The following is a 23,203-nucleotide window of genomic DNA, read 5'->3' on the forward strand; positions in this document are numbered from 1 at the left end:
GTTTGTTTGTTTGTTTTTAATAAGGAGGAGGATACAAATTTATAAAATTAGTTGTTTCTTAATTCTAAAATAGTCTTTTACTTAAACAAATAGTTTCATAGAAAGAGGAATAAAATGTAGAAGGTAAAGATAAATACTTTTTTTTTTTTTTTTTTTTTTCCCTCCATATTTTCAGGATTCCAGCCTGTTGTAGAACAGGTATGGCGGTTCTGTGAAGGAAGAATGGGTTAAACATCTGCAGTTCTAGGTTTTGTCCTAGATCCCCAAATGAGACAATTTTACTTGGCCTGATTATCACCTTTGATCTCTCAGTCTCTTAGTCTGAGGCTAGCACCTATCAGCATCCTGTTTTATTAACATAATTGGTTTTGTCTGACATTTCTGCTGAGACATGCACAAAGTTATAGTAACCACCCTCACACAGCAACATCTGAGTTTTACAAGGACATGATTTATTCAACATGTTTAATATATCTTTTTAGAAAGCTGAAATAAAGCATACTTTCTTGTACCATGTTTAAACAACATGATAGTTAAGGTAGGTGTTACAAAGGAAAGAGAACTGACAGGTTAACCATTACACCACAGAGTGAAAAAGCAAAGAGTGGACTTGCATGATTATGTTTCTGTAGTCCTTCTTTAACAAACACTTCAGTATATTTACAAGTTTTATTTTTGTATTGGGTACAGCTGGCAAGGTTTTGGTAGCAAAGGGGGGGGTGCAGGGTCAACCTCTCTGAGCACAGCCCAGCACTGTTCAGTGTCATAACAGAACCAGCTCCAGCTGCTCCAAAAGGGACACACCACTGCCAGAGCCAAGTCATGAGCAATACTTGGAGAGTGCATTTAAATGAAATTAAAGGCAGGGAAAAAAAAATGCTGTGCAACTGCAGCTGGAAGAGAGGAGTGAAATATGTGAGAAACACAGCCCTACAGGAATAGAGGTCAGTGCAGAAGGAGAGCAGGAGTTACTGCAGATACAGAGCAAAAGCTCCATGCAGCCTAGGAGAGGCCCACAGGCACTGCACAGAGCAGACCTCCATACGCAGTAATAGAGGAGACTATGGAGCAGCAGTGGATGAAGCCCAAAGGGCAAAGCCCACAGATACTCCCACAGGAGCAGCTTGGGCAAAAGCTGCAGCCTGAGGAGAGCAGTCCGCAGTGAAGGAGATGCTGCCTGTGGGGACAGTGTTAGAGCCCAGCAGCATGGAGCCACATTGGAGCTGTGCTGGGGAAGCTTCAGCCTGGGGACTGCATCCTGCTGGAGGGACCACAGAGGTACAGCAGAGATAGACTGCAGCCCCCATTCCCTACTTCTCTGCACCACTCTGGTGGAAGAGATAGGAGACAGCAGATGAATTGCTTTTAGCATGCCTTTTCTCAGTGGTCTTGTCTGCTAAGTAATAAATCATATTAAAGTCCTTTATTCTGAGTCTGTTTTCCATTTGACAGTAACTGATGATTGATCTCCCTGTTCTTATCTCAACCCACAAGCCCTTTTCTTGTATTTTCTTCCCCTGTTCTGTTGAAGAAGGGGGAGTAAGAGTGTGGCATGGTGTTGGTTAGCTGCCCATCAATGTCAAACCTCCACAATTCTTCATAAAAGATGACTCACTGTCATAGTCAGTACTAGCTTTAAAATAATCCTTCTTTTCTCCTAGGCTTTTTGTGACTAAAATATTATATTTATTATATATATTATATATGTGTATATATATATTTATTAATATATATTATATTATTGCTCTCTATAACTTCCTGAAGGGAGGTTGTAGTGAGCTACAGGTCAGCCTTTTCTCTTGATTAGACAGTGATAGAACTAGAGGCAATGGTTTCAAATTGCACCAGGGGAGATTCAGGCTGGACATTAGGAAATATTATCTCCAGAGTTCCATTCCAGCTCCCACAACTCCGTGAATTTCCAGAGAGTAAGAATAAACATAAACATTCACAAATATCAGACAAAAGAACCACAAAGGAAGCCTACCTGCCCTTCTCTGGTAGATGTGACCATGTGGGCATGACAGCCCACTTCCCAGACAATCAGTCACTGCTACCTCATGGATGTAGCCACCCACTTAAGCTTCAGGATAAAGACTCAGCGAAGAGAAGTAACATGATAACTTGGTGTATTAACCACTGCTTCCCTAAGATACTGAGTTCAGCTGCCTTTCTTTATATGAATACACACAGCATCAATTGTTAGTGATAAACTGCTAAATAGCATTTCTATAGCATTTTCTGCTTAGAAAAAATGCTTTCACAGTATAAATAAAGATAAATAAATGGAAAAGAAAAATACTTTCAGAATGCGTAAGTAAATTGTAACTTGGAGCAAGAAACTGATAAAAACAAAAACTACATATCAAGAGAACTACTACCCTAATCTAAGAAACAGTTCCACATAAAAAGGGTCAAACTCCGCTCACAATGAAGCAAAGTAATCTCTACAACTTTTAAGTTAAAGATGATTGTGTAATAGCAGTGTGAAGGACTGAATGATTTCATAATTATTTCCTAGCTGTTATCTCAATGATTTGCTTCATTTTTTTTTTTCCAGGCATAGGATGTAACAGTTTTCCTGAAGTCTTTCCAGAAGTAAAAACTTTCAAATATAAATTAAAAAAACTTTCAAATATTAATAAACTTTTACTTCATAATAACAGTTGCCAGAAAGGTTTGAAAGGAGGTACAGTCTTATTTCATGGTACAGTAAACTTTAGAACAGGGAAACTCCCAGTAAAGAATTTAATTAATGGTTTTTCTCTGTGTGAGTTCTCTTAAGCAGAATTATACTTCCTTGATTCAACATGCTAAACTGAACAAAAATTTATTTTACATTGAATCTAACAGCCCAAGCACCACAACTGACAGAATTTTCTGTTTCAAAATCAGTCTTCTTTAATGACTATGCTAATTGTGCACTAGTACCACTGGGAAAATATAAATATATATATATATGTATACATATATATATATTTATGCATTCAGTTATCTTTAGCAGGGATGATCGTGGAATGGTTTGGGTTGGAAAGGACCCTTTAAGATCATCTAATTCCACCCTCCCTGCTATAGACAGGAACATCTTCCTCTACACCAGGTTGCTCACAGCCCCAACCAGCCTGGACTTGAATGCTTCCAGGGAGGGGGCATCCACAGCCTGTCTGGGCAACCTGTTCCAATGTCTCACCACCCTCACAGTATTGAATTTCTTCCAAATATCTAGTTTAAATCTAACCTCTTTCAGTTTAAGCCATTAAACATGGTACATTTTTGAGGCATCAGTGGGGACAGAAGATGTGTACTAGGTGTTTTTATCTTTTACAAAACCTTACAAGAAAATAACTTGTAGGAACATCAGAAGCATCCTGTGCCATCAGTGTAATTTTGCATCTAGATCAAAACCTTCTGAGAGCATTTATATGAAAGGCTATTTAGAGAGAGCATATTAGCCTAGTCATTTCCAGTAGTCTGCTCCCTTTGAAATCTTCAGTATTCAGATGTATTAAAGATGTCAGAGCATACATTAGTGTGCACTTAAAGCCTCTTTATTTTAGCATTTGGCTAATCTATTACCAAACCTTAAATTTAAAATTGTCTAATTAAATCACATTTAAGGTAACAAATTTAGAAAAAAAAAAATGCCACTTTTTGAAAGCTCTTCACCTGTTTTAATAAAAAATTCTACTCTGTCCTTCAAATATTTTCTTGCTTTTTGTGAGCATGCTTTAGAGATCAACAGATCTGCTTTCAGTTTTGCCACTGCCTTCACAATTATCTTCCAAAGCTTCTCCACTTTCTCTCATCTTGTTCTTCTACTAACTTGCTTTACCATACGGCAACTGCTCTGTTTCAGTGATCATCTTTCTCACCTTTCTGAATACCTTCTGCACATACCAACATCTTTTAAATTGATATTTTCTTAAATTCCAGTTAACTACTCTCCAAGTAATAAACAGCAACTCCTCACTTCTTCTACAAATAGTACTCCTCTAGTTTCCTATTTCAACTTAAGATTTATGCATGACAGATAAATATTTTAATCAGTTTTGCTACACTACTATATTTCTTTTTTTTTTTCTTTTTTTTTTTTTTTTTTCCCCCAAAATTTAGTACAGCTGTGAAACAATTTCCTAACAGAATATTAAATTAACATATGAGGGGAAAGTGACATTTGAGAAGTTTTAAAATATTCATGTAAATTCTGGCTTTTCAGAAGCATTGCATACAAACAAACACTTAATTTCTTCCATCTACAAAGTTGATTGATGGAAGACGACATTCTAATGAATATTGAACAAAACTTTTTTTTATATGGCTAAATGCTTGCAGTCAAATACTACCCGTGTAGGTACAGGTAATTACATTCAAAGTTCAACTGCAAGTAGTATATTTATAAACTATTCTTAAAATGGGGGAAAGATCAGTAGTACGCTGATAAAATATTTTATTCTGGAAGTTAAATCCTCACCATCAGTAAGTCCAAGTGTGTGTGGGATTCTGTTGTTTTTGTTTTTTTTTTACAATATCTGATCAGAGTTTTCCTGTGTTCCAACTCATATCCGTTACCTCTCGTCTTACTTCGATACTGAGCTCTTGGAAGTCCTTGTACTATCACATGAGGGAGTGGTAATCCTTCCTCCCCCCTTTCTCCCCCTCCCCCATTGATATTTCCTCAAAACTTTCTTCAGGTTGAGCAGGTCTTATTCAGAAACACAGAACTGTAGATGAAGTGAAAGTGACTTCTGAAGATCACCTAGCGCAAGCCTCCTGCTAAATCAGGCTTCCTACAGTATGTTGCATAGGAAAGTATCCAGGCAGGTTTTGAATATGTCCAGGGAAGGAGAAGAATCCACATGGCTCTTTGATAACATCATTTGTATGCAGACTTGTCCTGTTTCAGCTGATGCTGGAGTCTGCCATTTTTGCTATCATCACAAAGGCCCCAAACCCAGAACGCAGTTTCAGAATTCCCCCTATACATTTACAAAACTTTCATTTCCTACACTCTAGCAGCTATGCTCTTTCCTACCAAGTTATAACTGCTCATCAGTAACCAGCTGAGCAGGTGCTTGACAGTCCCCAGTTATCAGTAAGACTGTGCTCACTCCTTGAAAGGGAAACAGCTACCACATGCAGAACTTTCTAGAACTTTTTTTCTCCATCTAAGTTACCACCTGCCAGAAGATACTCTCTGGAAGCGTGGAAAAATTACTGTAACATCTACTTATGTCTCTGTAAGCTGTTCTGTTTCTGTAGTAATAAACCTCACAATACGTAGTTGTTATATATTATTTATCTTCTTTTATTTATAAACTGCCTTGCTTTCTTCTTTCAAATCCAGAACACATATGCAAAACTGCCTTTTTAGCATCTAAATCATTCATTTTCATCCTGAATATTGTAGCTGTAATAACTCTTCATAAAAGCTAAATCTAACAAGTGATCAAAACATAACTGGAAAATATATGTAGTCTGAGAACTCGTATTAGTACTTTTTACATCATTTTAACATTCTTTTCATGCATATGATCTCAATATTTCAGTCCTGTAGAGCAGCCAGATGCTTTCATAGTTCTTGTTGTGTTACTGATTGCAGAAAACAAAATAATATTTGACAAAATGAGGTGTGACATTAGGTTTTGGTGCTAAAGGAAGAGAAATGAAATGTTGTCACAGACTTTGCCATCTGAAAAATAAAAGTAACCTAATACAAATGATCAGTCTTAACAAATTAACTATTTCAATAAATTAAAACAAAAATGGCATAGCAGATATTCTGCATCCTGAAATTCTGCCTCCGAGGTTTTAAAAGAGGCTGTTTGTGTGTGCCTGTATAATGCACACATTCACTTACCTCTACATATACTAAGACTTATTTTTTTATGCATCTATTGATGTTATTTTTATGGATGTATGCTGTGATTTAGTTACAGTGCTAGCTGTGATTGCTATTCCTACATTTTACTCTTCAATACATTTCAAGCGATTTAGACATTAGATGAAACAGCTTGTATGTGATTCTTAAATCGCTTACATAAAAAAGCCACATAATTTTTAAAAGGACATAATAATTTTAACCACTTCCTTTTTCTATTCATTATAAAGAAATATTTCTGTTCAAAAATAATCTTGATCTTCTTACTACTACACTGCTGACTTGACGTGATGGAACAAAGTTTAATTCAAGTGCTCTAACACTATGAAAGAACAGCAAATGAAAAAGCACTCCATTTTCTTAGTTTAGTTACTTCTTTCTAATCACACGATAATTAGCTGACCCTCAAGTAAGAAAGCAGAAGGAAAAATAAATAATTGGATATCATACAATTGTCATATTTAAATGAGATGGTTATATTAAAATGTATTACAGTCCTATGTATAGAAGCTGGTCTATAGCATCAGTCGAGCTTTACAGAAAAAAACAAAACAAAACAAAACAACAAAAAAAAAAAAACCCACAATGAAGTATGTAAGTTCATATATTTATAGGGTACTGTGCATCTGATAATAATTATCCAAGCCTTCTAAAACAGAAAAAGATGGATCTGTTATTGTTGATGGCTTCATTTCAGTTATTAATAGCTTCTCTCTTCAGTGCAAGAAATACTCATTACATCTGCAATTTAAATTTTCATTTTTTTCTTCAATAAGAAATTTCTAAAATCATTTTTCAAAGTAGAAAAGAAGGAAACCAGAAGGGGAAGTGGGAAATTAATTTTAGGAAAGGTTCAGAAATGTAGAGTCCTTTAAAGATTCTTCAGTGAATAACACTGATATTCCGAGACTCTTCATTCAGCATTTCACAAGGCATAGATTCTGGGATCCAGGCCATGTTTCGTAGGCAAATTCTGGTGGCATTAGCATCATAACAATTGTCAAGTACACTCAAAAGAGTGCCTGCTGAGTCCTTCTCTCTTTTCAAGAAAAATAAATGACTTTTAAAAGTTTAGATCTTTGATCTTATTTTAAAACAAACAAACTAACAAACAAATCTATATTTCTTTCAGAAATACCACAGAACATTTCTCACCAAAATAACACCTGACTTCTTACCTGGCAAACAGCTGCAGTAAAATTCACCAATCAAATTGTGGCAATGGCCTCCATTTTGGCAGGGCTTGAAGACACATTCATCAATATCTGTGGAGCAATTTTTGTCTGACAGAAAAGAAAATGAAACATTAACACTATAAATCATGCTGGGTTTGGGAAAGCAGAAAAGCTACTGCACAGTACCAGTGACAACTGCATAATTTAACTTTTCCAGGTATTTTATTTCTGCTTGACAACTTTAAAACTAGAGCTGTTCATACATCATAGCTGATAGTTAACAAATTAAATATTGTAAAGAAATAAGTATGAGCTACACTTGCAAATGTATTCTTTGTGTATTCTAGCATTACAACTCAACACTGTAATTACTGGAACTATCAGCCACATTTAAAAAAACTTTTTAATAGCCTCAGTAACAATAATAATAAAAATCTAATTTGCTTCCTTACTTAGATAAATAAACCCACTTCTTAGAACTGAAAATCTGAAACAAAAGAGAAAAAAAAAAAAGTGGGAGAGAACTGAGAAGACATATAAAAGAGAATATTTAGAATACAATGTAATATGTGAAAACAATTAACTCATCAATATACCAAAGGAAATCCACAGCCTATGACACATCCACATCTATCTGTTGGGCACTGAATAAATTTAGAGCAAGCTTTGGCATGCTACAAAATAATTATACTGGGTTCTTTCTGAGCCAAAAACAAGAGTCAACTGCAGACAACGGAACAGCTACAGTGATGAAGGAAAGCTGATTTAAACAAGCGGTAGTTGTTATTCTACTCACAAAGTGATGGAAGGATACTTGTACCACTCAAATCAGATATGAGAGATAGGTAATGTCTCCCAGGAATCTCACTCTGTGGAGGAATTATCAATAAAATATTCATAGATTTTTGAATGCATTATTGGCAACCTCTTCATTCAATATTAGAAAAGGCTACTACAACACAGATTGTCTGAGATTTTCATCTAAGAAAAAGGGAAGATTGGTATCTGAATATTAAGAAAATAGAACGAAGAACTTGGATGAAAGTGAATCTATATCCATGCAAGAGGAGAGGAGAGGGTGAAAAGAACGAGAGCAAATGAATTCAGAAAAATCACAAGAAATGCCGAAAGTTGGTAATGTGAAACCTGCTGAGAGGCTGAACTAAAGTAATAAATAAATAAATAAATAAGTTGCTATTCTTTTATTTTTTCTAATATTACCTTTAAGTTTTTAGGATTTTAGATTTTAGGAGACCAGGTCAGCACCTTATCAGTTTCAAAAGATGAAAATCCACAACTAACAGATAATAAGTCAGGTTAACCTCAGGGATGTTAACCTAATGATAACCTACATCATAAGTATGCAGGCATAGAATCAGAACAGTGCAGACACTGAATACTATTTCATTATCATGGGATATGCAGGGTAGCAAGATATACTATATGTATTTCAGCATTAAGGATGAAGGAAAGTTATGGTTTGCAGCTCAGTGGAGAAGGATGACTTCTGAAAATGGCAATCATGCCAAATTGTTTAATGCTTCCAGTAGTTAGTAAAAAGGTCAACTTCAAGCAGATCATTATCATAACTGATACCTATGATTAAAGGGCAAAATGTCAGTGCTGAATGGAAAAGACAGGTTAGAGAACAATCAGATGAGTTAGGTGTTTAGATAGGGAGGCCAGATGGACTTTATCCTCTTCATCCTTGGGTATGTTTCTGGTAAAAACTCAGTTTTCATTGTGAACTTTGAAAAGGTATTTATAGTACCTAAAAATGCCATGATGTCACCCTTTAAAAAGGGGGAAAGATGAGTGAAATTAAAGATCCATTTGGGTAATTTCAGTTCCTGTAGAAAACATGGGGAAAAACAAGCAAACAAACAAAAACTGCCTTATTGTAAGATACTAGAAATAAAACATGATTTATCCAAAATGAGTTCCACATAAGCAAATCAATTCTATTCTACACCAGAATAATTGTTCTAATTGATTAAAATTAAAAAGTGTACATTTTAGTCCAAATCTCAGCAATGTTTCTCCTATCTCATGTGACACTCTGATAACCAAACTAGATAGGTGTAGTAGAATTCCAGGGTCGCAGCCTGAACCAATGGGTGAGCTGGGAGAGTATGTGAGTGCCTGGAGCAGTGGGGCAGGGGGTCTGGAGCCACTCCACTTCTGTGCAATCTGTGTCTGTGTGGGTATCCCCCTTCCACCCTCCCTTTTCTCCTGCAGCAGGACTGTACAAACAGGGGAGGGTCACATTCCTCAGCTTGTCCCTTTCTCCAAGCTTTTACCTGGAGGAGTGAGTTAATTCTTTCTGATATATTTTCAAATAATGCCTATTTCTCAAATAAGTGCTCGATCATTGCCCTCATTTGCCCTACAATAGGAATGAAAAGACATTATTACTAAATTAATAAAAGTTGTTAGAAAGTCACATTTGTACATTAGTTATCAGCATACTTCCAAAATGGATGAAAAAATGGCAGAGATTCTAGAAGAAGCCTACCATGGAACAAGTTCCACTCAAGAATTACAACAATAATCTGAATGGCGGACAGTAGAATAATCTACAAAAATCAAGTTGGAGAACAGGATTAGAAGTCTTCATAAATATTGATTGGAGATAAAGATTCTTTTCTTTTTTTCTTTTTTTCTTTTTTTTTTTTTCAATAAGAACAAGTAAAAGGTAATATGTGTCAGATCATAAGTAAAATAGAAGAAAAAAAACAGAATTTTGTTCCAAATCAGATGAGATATAGAGAAGGAACATAGCCAGTTAGACACAGAAATTAATCCTTCCATTCCTGTCTGCCTGGAATAAAGCTTCATTTGGAGTACTTTGCACTGTGGAGTGAGCTGGAATAAAGAATAGAATTAGAATTACAGAACATTCTGGGTTGGAAAGGACACACAAGGATCATCAAGTCCAACTCATGGCTTCATACAGAATATCATGAAAATTAAACTCTGTCTCTGAGTGTGTTGTCTAAACACTTCTTGAACTTCACCCAGCTTGGTGCTGTGACCTCTGTTGAGGAAATGAAGTCGAGAAGAGTATTCAAAAAATGACAAAGAACTACAAAGCATGACCTCTAAGGAAAAAGAAAAACAAAAAATGAAAGGCTGTAAAATCTAAATAAGGAAAGTTTGAATAGAAATGCGATGACAGTCATTGAATAAGAAAAGGCCTTTGGAAATGTCTTTAGTTCTCCATTTCCATAGCCAACAGAATAAGATGAAATGCATTTAAATTGCTGTGAGAGAATGTCAGATTAAATGTTAAATAACTTGTAATGCTTAGAATAATAACATACTTAATATGTTGCCTGAGGAAGATAAAGAATGGCTTTGGAGATCTTTAAGAGAGATGTGAGACAAATATGTCAGGAATGACAGTATAGTATTGTTTGATTTCTGTGGGATGAAGCTGGAACAGATGACATTTAGTGTTTTCTTCTAGTATTGAGATTATGTAACAGGACACTACAACACTGAAAAAGATCAAAGGGCTCTTATGTTCATATGGTGAATTGAGTTGTCTTGAGATTTGGTATTCCTCATGATAGCGTAAAGTAGGACAAGCATTTTAAATTAGTGGTTGTGTAAGTAAGACCAAGAGTAATCTACATCAAAAAGTCTGGGAAATTTAGAACCAAATAAGAAAAGTCTTAAGTTGCTTGTTATATGACAGCAGAGCTCCCACTTAAAAGTTCTGTGCTTCTGTCCAGATCTGAATCTCCAATCTGTCACCCTATCTAAACACATTTCTGTAGTCTCACCAGAGGCAAGACCAGGCATGTGGTAGCTAAGAGAAGCACTGAACACACTGCATATAATAAAAATATCAATGCTAACAGAGAGAAGAAGATTATTCATTATCAGGACGTATGTACACAGTTGCAAATACAGATAGGGGGATATTTCCTAATAAGATGGATAGGGGGCAGTACAGCTTTTGGCACTCAGCCTGTAGTTATCCAGCAAGTCTTTGCCTTTCAGCTGAAAAAATCGTAACAAGATCAATGAGCCACTTCATACTTCCCTGATGTTCATTTTCTGCTTGCAAAACTTTTGCTCTATTAGTTCGATAGTGATTTTGAAAAACACTGCACTTCCACTCTCACTTCGTTTCCTGTACATGACAACAAGCAAACCTCTGCTACTGGAGAGCAAACAAGCATATACACTAATGGAAATTCTGTGATGAACTTTGTTTAAAAAATACACATTTATTTATTTGTTTGTTTGTTTGTTTACTACCAGTCAGCATCTGCTGCCAGATACAAGAAACTAAAAAGATAGATACGCAGATGCAACGACTAAACCGGAGCTGAACTGCATATATGGAAATAGTGATAGTGATCTAGAAAGGACTTCTGAGGATGACTTCAGCCTATAAACCTAACTGCAAACTACAACAAAAAATGATGTATTAAAAAAAAATAATAATAATGAGGAGGAGTATTTATGCTTAAGTGTAATTTTATCTACGCACACTACAGAGTTCCATATAGTTCATAGCCCTGTATATTTAAAAATATGCAGAAGAGTTGCAGGAAAAGCTCCACAATTTATTCAGCCACACCAGAATGTATGCTGTTGGCGAAAGCTTAAAATCTCCATCTGTTTCATTGACAGCAAACAAAACCAAGAACTGACTTGATTACAGTGTGTAAGTGTATCTACAAAGACAAAATACTTGGGTAGTAACAACTTTTGTCCTTTTGTGTCAAAAGGCAGTGAGACACAACAGCTCAAAGCTGACAACAAAGTAAACAAAGTATTTAATATAAACTTCTAATTCTGATGGTGATAGCTACTAAAAAAAAAAAAAAAAAAAAAAAAAAAAAAGCCAGACAGATTCTGGCTTCTCTTCATGCATTCAAATCAGAAATTAATGCTTTTGGATTCAATATGTACTTTAATCAAAACTAAGTAATTAGATTCAGTACAAGGTGGTTAATGGGCAACATTAACTGCCTTCTGGTCAACAGACCTAATGTAAAGCATACAACCAGCAATGTAGGAGTTGTTAGAATGCTCTCAGAAGAAATCACTTATCCTAGCCTTCTGCTACTGGTTATCTTTTCTGGGAATAATTTAATAAAAGAGAATTAATCAGATTAGGTATATTGTGTCAGAGATAGCCCACCTCAAGAGAGCTGAGCCCTGTAGCATTCTTGTCATAATCTGGAATATGTATGTTCTATCCTTGGGCAGCATACATGCTCTAGTGATGCCTAGGAAAACTAGCTGTCAGGTGCTGCTCTGATGTTACCAGAGAAATAATCTATGCGCTTCAGTTTCTTGCTTGACTGTGGAAGTGCTAAGGAAGAAGACTTCTGATCTAAGTTGTATAAACAGCTTTAAAAACATTATTCCAGATTTAACACTTTTTCCTTCCCACCCCAGATGCTCCTCATATCTGGGCAAGCAGCAATCCCTGCCAAGCCTACCATTCAAATGTAGTGAGTCTGGCTATGAGGTGATATCCCCAACATCACCACTGCCTCTCAGTACTCCAGTACCTTTGGACTTGCCATTGCTAGCATCGATTCACAGGTTTTCTGTCCAGTTAACAAGAGACCTTAGGACTTGTGCAATGATCAGATGGATCTTGCCATGTTTGTTTTAGTTCTCCTTTGCTTTGAACAGTTTCATGTTGTTGTTATTAGTAAGTTGTAGATAGGAATAACAATTCTACAGAAAAGTTCAGCCCTAAAGTAAGGCTGCAGCTAGTCATTGCTGATAATAATGCAAACACTATAATGCTATTCTAGGGGTAACAAAATAGAGAATAGACAACAACAACAACAACAACAACAACAAAAAAAAAAAAAAAAAAAAAAAAAAAAAGCCTAACGTATGCAGAGTGCCTCAAATATAGCAAAATCAGAAATTATAAGAGGTTACAGATCGTAGAAAGAGGTGTAAAAAAATCCCAACAAAAGATGAAGAGTGAAGAAGAGAAAAGGCATCTGTGTTAGTGAAGATGGCACAATGTATAGTAACTACTTTCTATGCTCATTCTCAAACTAATAATGTTGGACTTGTTCTAGCATGATGCTGCCAAAGGACAGGGGACCCAAACATGAATTGTTGCACTTGATAAAAACAGTCCAGAGCATACTGGGAAATATCAAAACCTCTGGTACAATGCTAGATTGTACTGCTAGATGTAAAAATGCTACAAATTGTTAAAACAGTGTTGAAGAATGGACTTTGTCCAAGACCAATTTTTTTAATTTTTGTTGTTATCAGAAGAGGAGCTGACTGCTAGAAAACAGAACAAAAAATCCCCAAACCTAGAAGAAGCTGTTCTTAGGTAAGATGTCCCTTCCATTTTCCAAATTCAGTAACAGAAAATTTGGGAGGAATGGAAAATGTACACTGTGGAAATTGGCAGGTGACAGATTTCTCATATTAGAGTTCACTCACTGATTGCTCAAGTCATAACATAAAATTTAGTCCCACCAGCTTAGCTGAGGTAGTTATAATGAAAAATTTGATGCAGTAGGATATTCTGATTTGATATGCATGTAATTTTGACACATGTAGTCATACAAAAAAGAAAAAGAAAATGGTGCTCACTGTACTGACACATTACATCATACATGACATCATATATATATATATATATACTGTTTAATACAAGAAAATATATAACAAAAAAAGATAAATTATTTATAGAAAAAGTAGGTATTTCAGGAGAATTTAGATACATTCCTACAGAAATTCAGAAAGATAAAGAATTTAAATAAACTTCTCCAGTCTAGCAATACGAGGTTTTCTAGACATGATTGCTTTCCATTTTTTGAATTGATTAGGTCTTCTCAGCAACCTACAACTTTTTATTTTTTTTTAATCTTATGCAAAGTAAACCCCTTCATCTTAAATCATGTTCCAATTTATCTAAATTAATTAAATACACAGTCATGCCCCAAAAGATACTGATTTATGTTCTAAATATATTATTTTATACATGACAATTGGCATCACTATTGAAAAAAATATATATCTAAAATAAAGGGGATAAAATGAAATAAAAAAATAATCTAATAACACATCTAGCAGAGCAGTGATAAAGTAAATCCTACATAAACTAATTAAATTTTTGATTGAAGAATTAACTTACCTTTTTTTTTTTTTTTTTTTTTTTCAGATGGTTCTGACTGTTGCTGTTCATCTTCTAATTTAAACAAATCATGCTTAGCATTTGCAGATGAGAAACTATTGGAGAGATGTGCCATATGATTCTTCATACAAAAGAAACTGTCTAGTTTTTTAGGTAACCGGAAAAAGCATTGCTACTGAACTATAATTGATTTGTTTTTCTTTCTTGCAATTCAATAGTTTTTTTTATATATTAGCCTATCAAAATTCTATGTAATGTAATTTTCAGCATGATGAAACTTAAACAGACTTTTTTGCACTTGACTAATCTCTTTCTTTTCCACCCATTGTTCTAAGCTGAATTCCTTCCAGGGGAAGCATGTATGCTTATGCATTAGACAGAACGATAAATGCTCTCTAATAACCAAAGAAATACATATTGAATACTCTTTCACATTTGCATAGTGTTTGTTTTCCAGAAACTTAGTTTTCCACACCTGACTGTGGGAAGCCTGCACTAGGTGACTTCTCTTTTGAATAGTGCTGCAAGCCAGTAGGAGAGCCCCATTCTAGTAGCCCACTGTGGGTCAGAGTGCTACAGGCCAGGGGAAAAAGAAAGCAAAAAATAACACCCCTGTGCAGCTGTCTGCCCAGGGTTCAGGTTGGTTTGAAAAACACCAGTGCCAAGTCTAAAAATAAGACAGAGGTACTTTGTTTTTGTAAGGAGGTATCAGTTAAAAGGCTACCTGGCTTTTGATCATCGGATGCATATGAGGCTGAATATCTGTGACTTTAAATGTAGGCAAGCGTTGAAATATTTCTTGTAAAAAATTTCTTCGTTTGAATCACTGAGTACAGAACTGGAGATGATCATTTTGGAACCGATGATAAAGAGACTCAATGATTTTAAACTGTGCAGCTGTCCTGACATTAACTAAAATCTCTAGGTCCAAAAATTGCCCGAATGAGAACAGATTTTGCAGACTCACTGAAAACAAGTCTGAGAAAGACTTAAATGAACAAGATTTAAAGCACAAAAAAGGTATCAACTTTTGCCTCATGATGGAGGGGTTGAGCTAGAAGACACCACACTGCATTTTGTAATCTTGATTTGTATATGTCATTGTTAGAATGACCATTTGTTCAGCCATAATAGCCATTATGGGATTCCTCAGGCTCCTAGTATGAGACATACCACAAGAAAATACATAGATTTGATCTTTAGAAAACATATGGAAGGTTTTAAATGTATTTATTCTGCTATGTAAAGCTTAAAGACTTATTAAGTCAACATTCAACTGATGTTAGATTTTGACTGTTCTTCTTATCTCGTGATAACAACAAACAAGAATGAGATAGAAAACTTAAAACCAGAATCATGTTATCCGTAGAGCATTTGCATAGACCATGATATAAGTGAAGAAATCAGATCAACAATCTCTTGAATATAAATTGTAACAAAATTCAGTGCCAAGTGCTAATAGGACCTGGAAGAATCATGATAATTGCATTTAACTGTGCTATGACAGGTAGATACATGTGATGACTAAAATAAGTGACTTATGTGAAAAGTAAATATTAGTGATAATTCAGAGCCTGCTAATTTGTGTCACCTATTTCCATGATTACCTCCAAGAGAGAGCATGGTGCTCTGATCAGCAGCTTGCAGCTCACATAAACATTTGCTTTCCTGGGTTTCTCTTCCCAACAATTTAAAAAAAATTCCAGCCTTATTCCAAATCATTCCTACATCCAGAAAGCATGCATGAAAAAATAATTAGCAAATTCAGAACCATGACAGGACTCCTTCACTACTGGTTAATTGTGTTTTACTTTTAATATCAATAACTCACGGCTTTCAGCTGAAAAAACCTGCTATATTTCTGTGTTTCCATTTATCTAGTTAAATTATTTGGGTGATAAGATACTGAAGTGACTCTAGCAAGGGGAGTAAAAACCACTTTGGAGTTATATTATTTCTCCCTAGTATTCACTGGTGTCACTTTACTAACATAGGGATCATTTCTACACACAGGGATATATGCACAGCTTAAAATCATTCTGAATATAATCTCTAAAATTTAAAATAGGCAAAAGGGAAAGAATAGACCTGTCAATTATTTGAGATGAAAACATGCTTTTTGTGTGTGCAGGACACTTATTTCCATTTTATTATTATTTATTATTATTATTATTTAATTTCCTGGGATTTATGATGCCAGAGGAAACCCATCCAAATTCTGAAATGAGTCAGTAATCAATACCCCATAAAAATTGCCACCTCCTTCTATATTGCTGGGGAATTCCATACCAGCCCACATGACTGATGTTTGATTCAAGGTATCTTGGTACTTAAGTCAACACAAGTGTCCTGGTATTCAGTACTGAAATTTCCTACTTCCAATACATTCGGGTCCTGATGATTCCTGGAATTATCTGGTCTGGATAAATGGAACAGATCTTTTTCTAATTTGGTCTAGTATTAAATGTGGAGGTTTGTGGTTCTGCCTGTGGCAGCAGTGGCTGGAGATTCATGATCCTTGAGGTCCCTTCCAACATGGGCCATCCTAATTTAACAAGGTTTTCCTAACAGAAATGGACTGTCTCTATCTATCTCGGCCACCAGGGGTACCTGAAAGCCTTCTAACAGATAAAACCTAACAAAGCATTATGTGGGAAGGAGACAGCACTGCCTCCGTCTGTCGGTTTTTGTCTAGTACCTCTTTCCTGTGGGATAATTACATAATAATTAAGTGTTGACTCCCACAAGAGGGCATTTTAGAGCAAGGTTTCATTCAATAGGGAGGGAAAGGCTTTTCCCTGTCTTCCTGAGAAGCTGCTTCACTTTATCTGCCTATCTGTTCTAAGTTGAGCAAACCCTTTGTAGTGGGCTGCAAAACTGACACCACTCAAGTGCTTGCCATTTTAACAATAAAAATTACTTTTGGGATGTTTCAGACACTGAAAGAAGACTCCCCGCTCCTCTCAGCAACTTCAGTTTGCTCAGATGTTATTTCTATCTAACTGTCTTTCCTCAGCAGGAGAGAACTGTTCTCTCCATCCAGGCCTGCTCCATCAAAACAGACAACTGTCTGCCTCCCACTCAACAATGCCCTTACAGCCCACTGTGTATAGCACACTGACACAACCAAACCTTGACCTGTGCTGGAATTTGCTGATTTAATTCCTGTGCCAGAGTACACTGGCTGCTGCCACCCAGCTGTAGCTTAAGCTCCAAATGACCCTCTGGGGAGGGGGTGACACCACCAGCAGTCACTGCCAGATGAACAGCAACCCAGCAGAAAAAAAAAAAAAAAAAAAAAAAGAAAAAAAAAAAGGAAAAAAAAATAATAAATAAATAAATAAATAAATAAATATATATATATATATATATATATATTAAAAAACCAACTGGGTTTAAGACTAAAGAGAAAGAAATCCCTAGCATGAATATCTTCTTGGGGGAAGACTCAAAATGCTAATAAGTAAATCCTAAACTCCCCAATTTCTTGAGAAGATTGAAACTATTGCCTGTAGGATACAGAGGAACACTAGAAGAGTGAACATAATGAGAAAGAAAACAGGTATATAATAGCAAGTTCTTTGGTATAACAATTTGGATTTTTTTAAAATCCGTTTTATAATATATAATACCTTGCTAGATTTTAACTGGATGAACCATTAATTCTTGTATGTGCACTGTGTTTCCTTTTGCCTTTAAAAAATATTTTGAATATATCACTGTTTCTATGGCAGTATATTTTAGGGACACATACATCAGTACTACAGGACATAAATGATACCATAAGGAAATGGTGAAAATTGAGCTAGTTGCAAGATATCAAAATCTGTACATCTTGTATCAAATCTCATACTGGTAGATTACATTCTTCTACCACTTTCTGCTTTTCTTAGAGCATACAAGATCAAATATTCAGTATTTGGCATCAAAGACTATTTCTAGGAAGGATGAAGCAATTGTCAGAAGACTTGGAGAGATCTGATTTAATGACATCTGCAACAGTTGATGGTACATTTATTGCACAACCAGCATAAGCACAGAGGAAAACATCCATTGTAACCAGGAGAGCCCTTATCCCTTATCCCCACTTCCATTTTCAATCAGTGGCTCTGAATCAGTGTACTGGCTCATTTGTTTTCTCATGGAAATTCATATCCTATCCCTCTCTCTCTCTCTCTCAAAATAAACTGAAGTAAACTAAACTAAACTAAACTAAACTAAAATAAAATAAAATAAAATAAAAATAAAAAATCCAAGAACATGCAGAAAATAGAGCTTTTCATAATGTACTATTAAGTAACAGTGAACTCTTATGAGTTCACTATAGCCTCAAGCTACACATTAAAATCTGCCTATAATCCACTGGTAACTGTTTTATCACTCATGCATCAACATGAATCTAGGATTATGAGTTCTTCCTAAAGAAAACATACCTTGTTTTGGGCAGTTTTTGTGACAACTACATTTCTTTTTATATTTCTAGTTCTTTAATGTAAACTCCATTACATCCCAAGGTACTTCTACAGGAAGAGTTTTTCCTGCATTCTCTAGTTAAAACTGACTGGTTGAAACCCGCCCCAGAAAAGCTATGTTTCCCATTCTGATTCTTGGATCATACTAACAAAAGTTTGTAAACATTCACCTTTTAAAAGTATCATATTAAAAATACTCCTGTTGATAAGAACATGATGTAGACATACTGACATCAGTTAGCAAAATAAATAAATAAATAAGGAAACTACAATTGAGAAGGAAATAAAGCAAATTTCAGTTTTGTAATGCAGAGTAATTGTAGAATATGTTTTCAAGAATCAAGAAAAATCATAGACCTCTTTAGGAACTGCAACTAATATCACATTCACAAATTCTAAATTTATGTGTATTATCTTACATTCCTTGTCTCCCATCTGCCAATTCTTAACTATTGTTAAAATAAGTATGAAATGTTCCTAAACTGAATGTAATCCTAAACTGTTACTATCAATGTCAAATGCTTTCTTTACTTCTAACTTAATTTTGCCTCCTCATCCTTCACTACTCTGTTCATCCCTTTAGCCTTCCATTTCCCATAACTGCTCTCTTATTTAAAATTTTGAGCTCCCTAAAAACACACATTTGGTTTCTTATACGACTCCTGCTGACTTTGTTGGATTTCTGATACTGCTAATCAAATGGCTATTTTTTGTTGACATGGGTCATCTTAGAATCACAGAATCATGTAATTTCTCAGGTTGGAAAAGGCCTCAAGTCCAACTGCAACCTAACCATACTACCCTAACTCTAACAACTCTCTGCTAAATCATGTCCCTGAGTACCACATCCAAATGGTTTTTAAACATATTCAGGGATGGTGACTCAACCACCTCCCTTGGGAGCTTATTCCAGTGCTTAACAACCCTTTCTGTTTTTCCTGATATCCAGCCTAAACTTACCCTGGTGCAACCTGAGGCCTTTTCCCCTCATCCTGTCACCAGTGAGAAGAGACCAACACTACTCTCGCTTTAATCACTTTTCAGGTATTGGAAGAAAGCAATAAGGTCTCCCCTCAGCCTCCTTTTCCCCAGACTAAACAGCCCCAGTTCCTTCAGTCACTCCTCATAGGGCTTATTCTCCAAGCACTTCACAAGCTTTTTTGCCCTTCTTTGGACCCGCTCCAACACCTCCATATCCTTTCTGTACTGAGGTGCCCAAAACTGAACACAGAACTCAAGGTGAGGCCTCACCAGTGCTGAGTACAGGGGCAGAATTACCTCCCTAGTCCTGCTCACCACACCATTCCAAGCCAGGATGCCATTGGCCTTCTTGGTTACCTGGGCATACTACTGCCTCACATTCAGTTGACTGTCCATCAGTTCACCAAGATCCCATTCCATCAAGCAGCTTTCCAGCCGCTCCTCCCCCAAGCCTGTAGGGTTACCTGTGGTTGTTATGACCAAAATGCAGGACCTGACACTTGGCCCTATTGAAACTCATGCAGTTTACCACCACCCAACAATCCAGTCTATCCAGGTCCCTCTGTAATGTCTTTCTACCCTTCTGCAGATCAACGCTCCCACCCAACTTGGTGTCATCTGCAGTGTCACTGGGGGTGAACTCAATCCCTTCATCAAGGCCATTGATAAAGAAGTTGACCATCAAGACCATTGATAAAGGAGTTACCCCAGTACTGAGCCCTGGGGAACACCACTCCTGACTGGCCACTAATTGGATTTTAACTCCACTGATCACAACTATTTGGGTCTGGCCATCCAGTCAGTGTTTTACCCAGAAAAGCACATGTGCATCCGAAGCACGGACAGCCAGCTTCTCCATGTTGTAGGGGACAGTACCAAAGGCTTTACTGAAGTCCAGGTAGACCACATCAACAACATTACCTTAATCCACTAAGTGGATCTTCCTGCTACAAATTAGTAGTATTCATCTGCATCACTGAAACCAGCACCTGAAAGTCAGTGTGTTCCAGTCCCTGATATCACAGCCAATTAGTTGTTAAGATAGCACATTTTCTGAGACAGTTTTATTGATTTCCCTATGATCCTGTTAGCTGCTTGTCACAGTAAGTAGGTTCACAAAGACTGCTCCCAATGCAAAAGTTATTTACTTAAACCTGGTAGACACATAAATAATCATGCAATTTTGAGGCTATTTATTATAAAGAACTAATGGAATCTTTCTTGAAGAGCAAAGTGTTCTCTTGCTAAAACTGTATTCTCATTTCTATCTGAATCACAAGAGAAGTATGACTGTGATACGATCATCTGAAGACAAATGCTACAAGCTTTATCTATTCTTGCTTGCTTAGGAAAAGATTAAATAATGTTTTTCACAGACTACGGGTTTTCTGAACTATTTTTATCTCAATAAAATATGTTTTTCTCTTTCCATCAATTAATCAAACATCTCACATATTGCTTTCAGTCTTTATCATATTAGTAAGGAAGCAAAAGCAGATTATTAATAGTTCAGAACACTGATTTGGATTTTTATTTATTATTGCTAAAATACTAAAAAAAAAATACAATCATGAATTTGTTGTTGTTGTTGTTTTGTTTTTCTTTCTTTCTTCCTTTTTGAGCTACTTAATGTGCTAAGTAGAGTACAATAAATCTTACCAGTGAATCCTTGTGGACAAACACAACTGTAGTCTGCAATCAAGTCCAAACAAGTTGAATTGTTTTTGCAGAAGCCATAAGTGCACTCATCAAAGTTGATTTCACAGTTAAGACCTTCAAATCCTTTGTTGGAAAAACAAAACAAAATAAAACAAGAGCTAGATATTATTCAGCTGTGTGTCTTCTTTTCTAAAGCATTTTCTAAAGGTGGTATTTCTTTTTTCCTAAAGAATAGATTATTTTCAATTTACTCATATAATATGACTGTCTTTTTGAAAAATCTTCCTAAAATCTTTTCCTGTGTTATCATTAACAAAAAATACATATGACCATTAAACATGCTTTCAAAAGAGTTAATAATTGAAAGAACAGGCTTAGTATTCAGTATTTTCAATAATGTAGTTGAACTTTCTGTTCTGCAGAGACTAAAGAACTGGTATATCTCCTGCCATTTTGAGGACAGTACAGATGAAGTTAAGTTGTTCTGGAATCTGGACATCTGGTCTGTTTTAATAACTCTGACATAATTACTTATCTGATTTTTATCTCCTTTTTTTTTTTTTTTTTTTTTTTTTTTTTTCTCATTTAACTGTGACTTTTAGAAAATTGGCAAGTCCAGAAGGTTTTTTTTAATACTTGAAATTGGAAGAGAACATCCACTCCAATATCTGACATTTTACGGTCTTGTAAATGTATTCTAATTCATGGTCATGCTTCAAAATGACTATCATTAGTGCTGTCACAGGCCATGGCTGTGGGAAGACCATGACTAATGCTAAGCTATCAACATCCTCAGTGCAAGGCATATTCTCATAATTTCTCAAACTGACCATGGAACCAATTTCCACTGATCCTTAAGTCATAGAACTTTAGAATTATCCTGGGTTCATTAATAATGTATTCAGAAGCACTTATCATTTGCAATCAGAGTTTAATCAGACCCATGTCTCACAGGTAACAAGAAAGACACAAAATTATTAATTTAGATGCCAAGATATATTTTTATGTAAGCTGATCAGGCAATCTAAACAGAAGAATGATCTTTTCCAAGGTAAATTTTCAACAACCTTCCAATATCTGTTTTGGCTTCTCATTTAAACAAATGATGGAGGCTGTAGTTAAAATACTTATTTACATCACTTTTGTCTTTCATGAAGAATTTCTATAGTTATCACCAACACCACAATACTTGTATTAATTTATATATATATATATATATATATAAAGCTTTGTAAGCTATAAAATCAATTCACCATCAATTTCTAACTACAAAATATTACTGTTTGATATTAAACTCATATATAAGGCATTATAAAATGCAGAAATAAAATGTCAGGTTGTAAGCCACAGATTTTTTACTCTTAAGCTACAATTACAATTATAAAATACATTAAAATATTCAGCAAGAACTCATTTTTGAAAGTATTCCAGAAAGACACTGTAATTTTAAATGTTTTATAGTTTTTCGGTTTTCCTTGAACTACTTTTTTTCTTGAAGCTTCTCATTTGTTCACATAATTTGTATAACTGGACAATATGCATTCTTACAAAACCAGACCAAAACTACTGAAAATCATTCTTTTTGTCTGTGTAAGTTTTAATATTTTTGCACTGAAGAGCTGTTACAAAAACATTATCTTGGCTACTATGATTTTCTTCCTATTCTTAGTCAGAAAATTTCAAATTAGTACAACAGGATAATATGTTTTCTTTGTAAGCTTCTTGATTCAATTTTCTGTGATTTCCAAATGCAATGAATTTATGTTCTCTTCACTTGTTCACTTATTATTGTGAGGTTTTATGTGATAAAAGCAACATGTATATCTGCCTCCATTTACTGTGAGTGCACTTGTTTTATTGGGCACCTTAATGGACAAAAATGCAAATGAAACCA

At 35.4% G+C, this 23,203-nt stretch overlaps 1 protein-coding gene across 1 annotated transcript in view; it reads right to left on the reverse strand.

Moving 5' to 3' along the window:
• Window positions 1–23,203, reverse strand: part of EYS (eyes shut homolog) — a 710,358-nt gene that overhangs the window by 514,547 nt on the left and 172,608 nt on the right. Inside the window, exons 13-14 of the mRNA XM_072333503.1 lie at window positions 21,310–21,432; window positions 7,057–7,161 (exon numbers count right to left, since the gene is read on the reverse strand). Of these exons, the coding sequence (XP_072189604.1) occupies window positions 7,057–7,161; window positions 21,310–21,432 (228 nt within the window). The remainder of the gene's footprint in view (window positions 1–7,056; window positions 7,162–21,309; window positions 21,433–23,203) is intronic.

Source organism: Excalfactoria chinensis, chromosome 3 (assembly GCF_039878825.1).
Source record: "Excalfactoria chinensis isolate bCotChi1 chromosome 3, bCotChi1.hap2, whole genome shotgun sequence".
Classification (NCBI taxonomy): Eukaryota; Metazoa; Chordata; class Aves; order Galliformes; family Phasianidae; genus Excalfactoria; species Excalfactoria chinensis.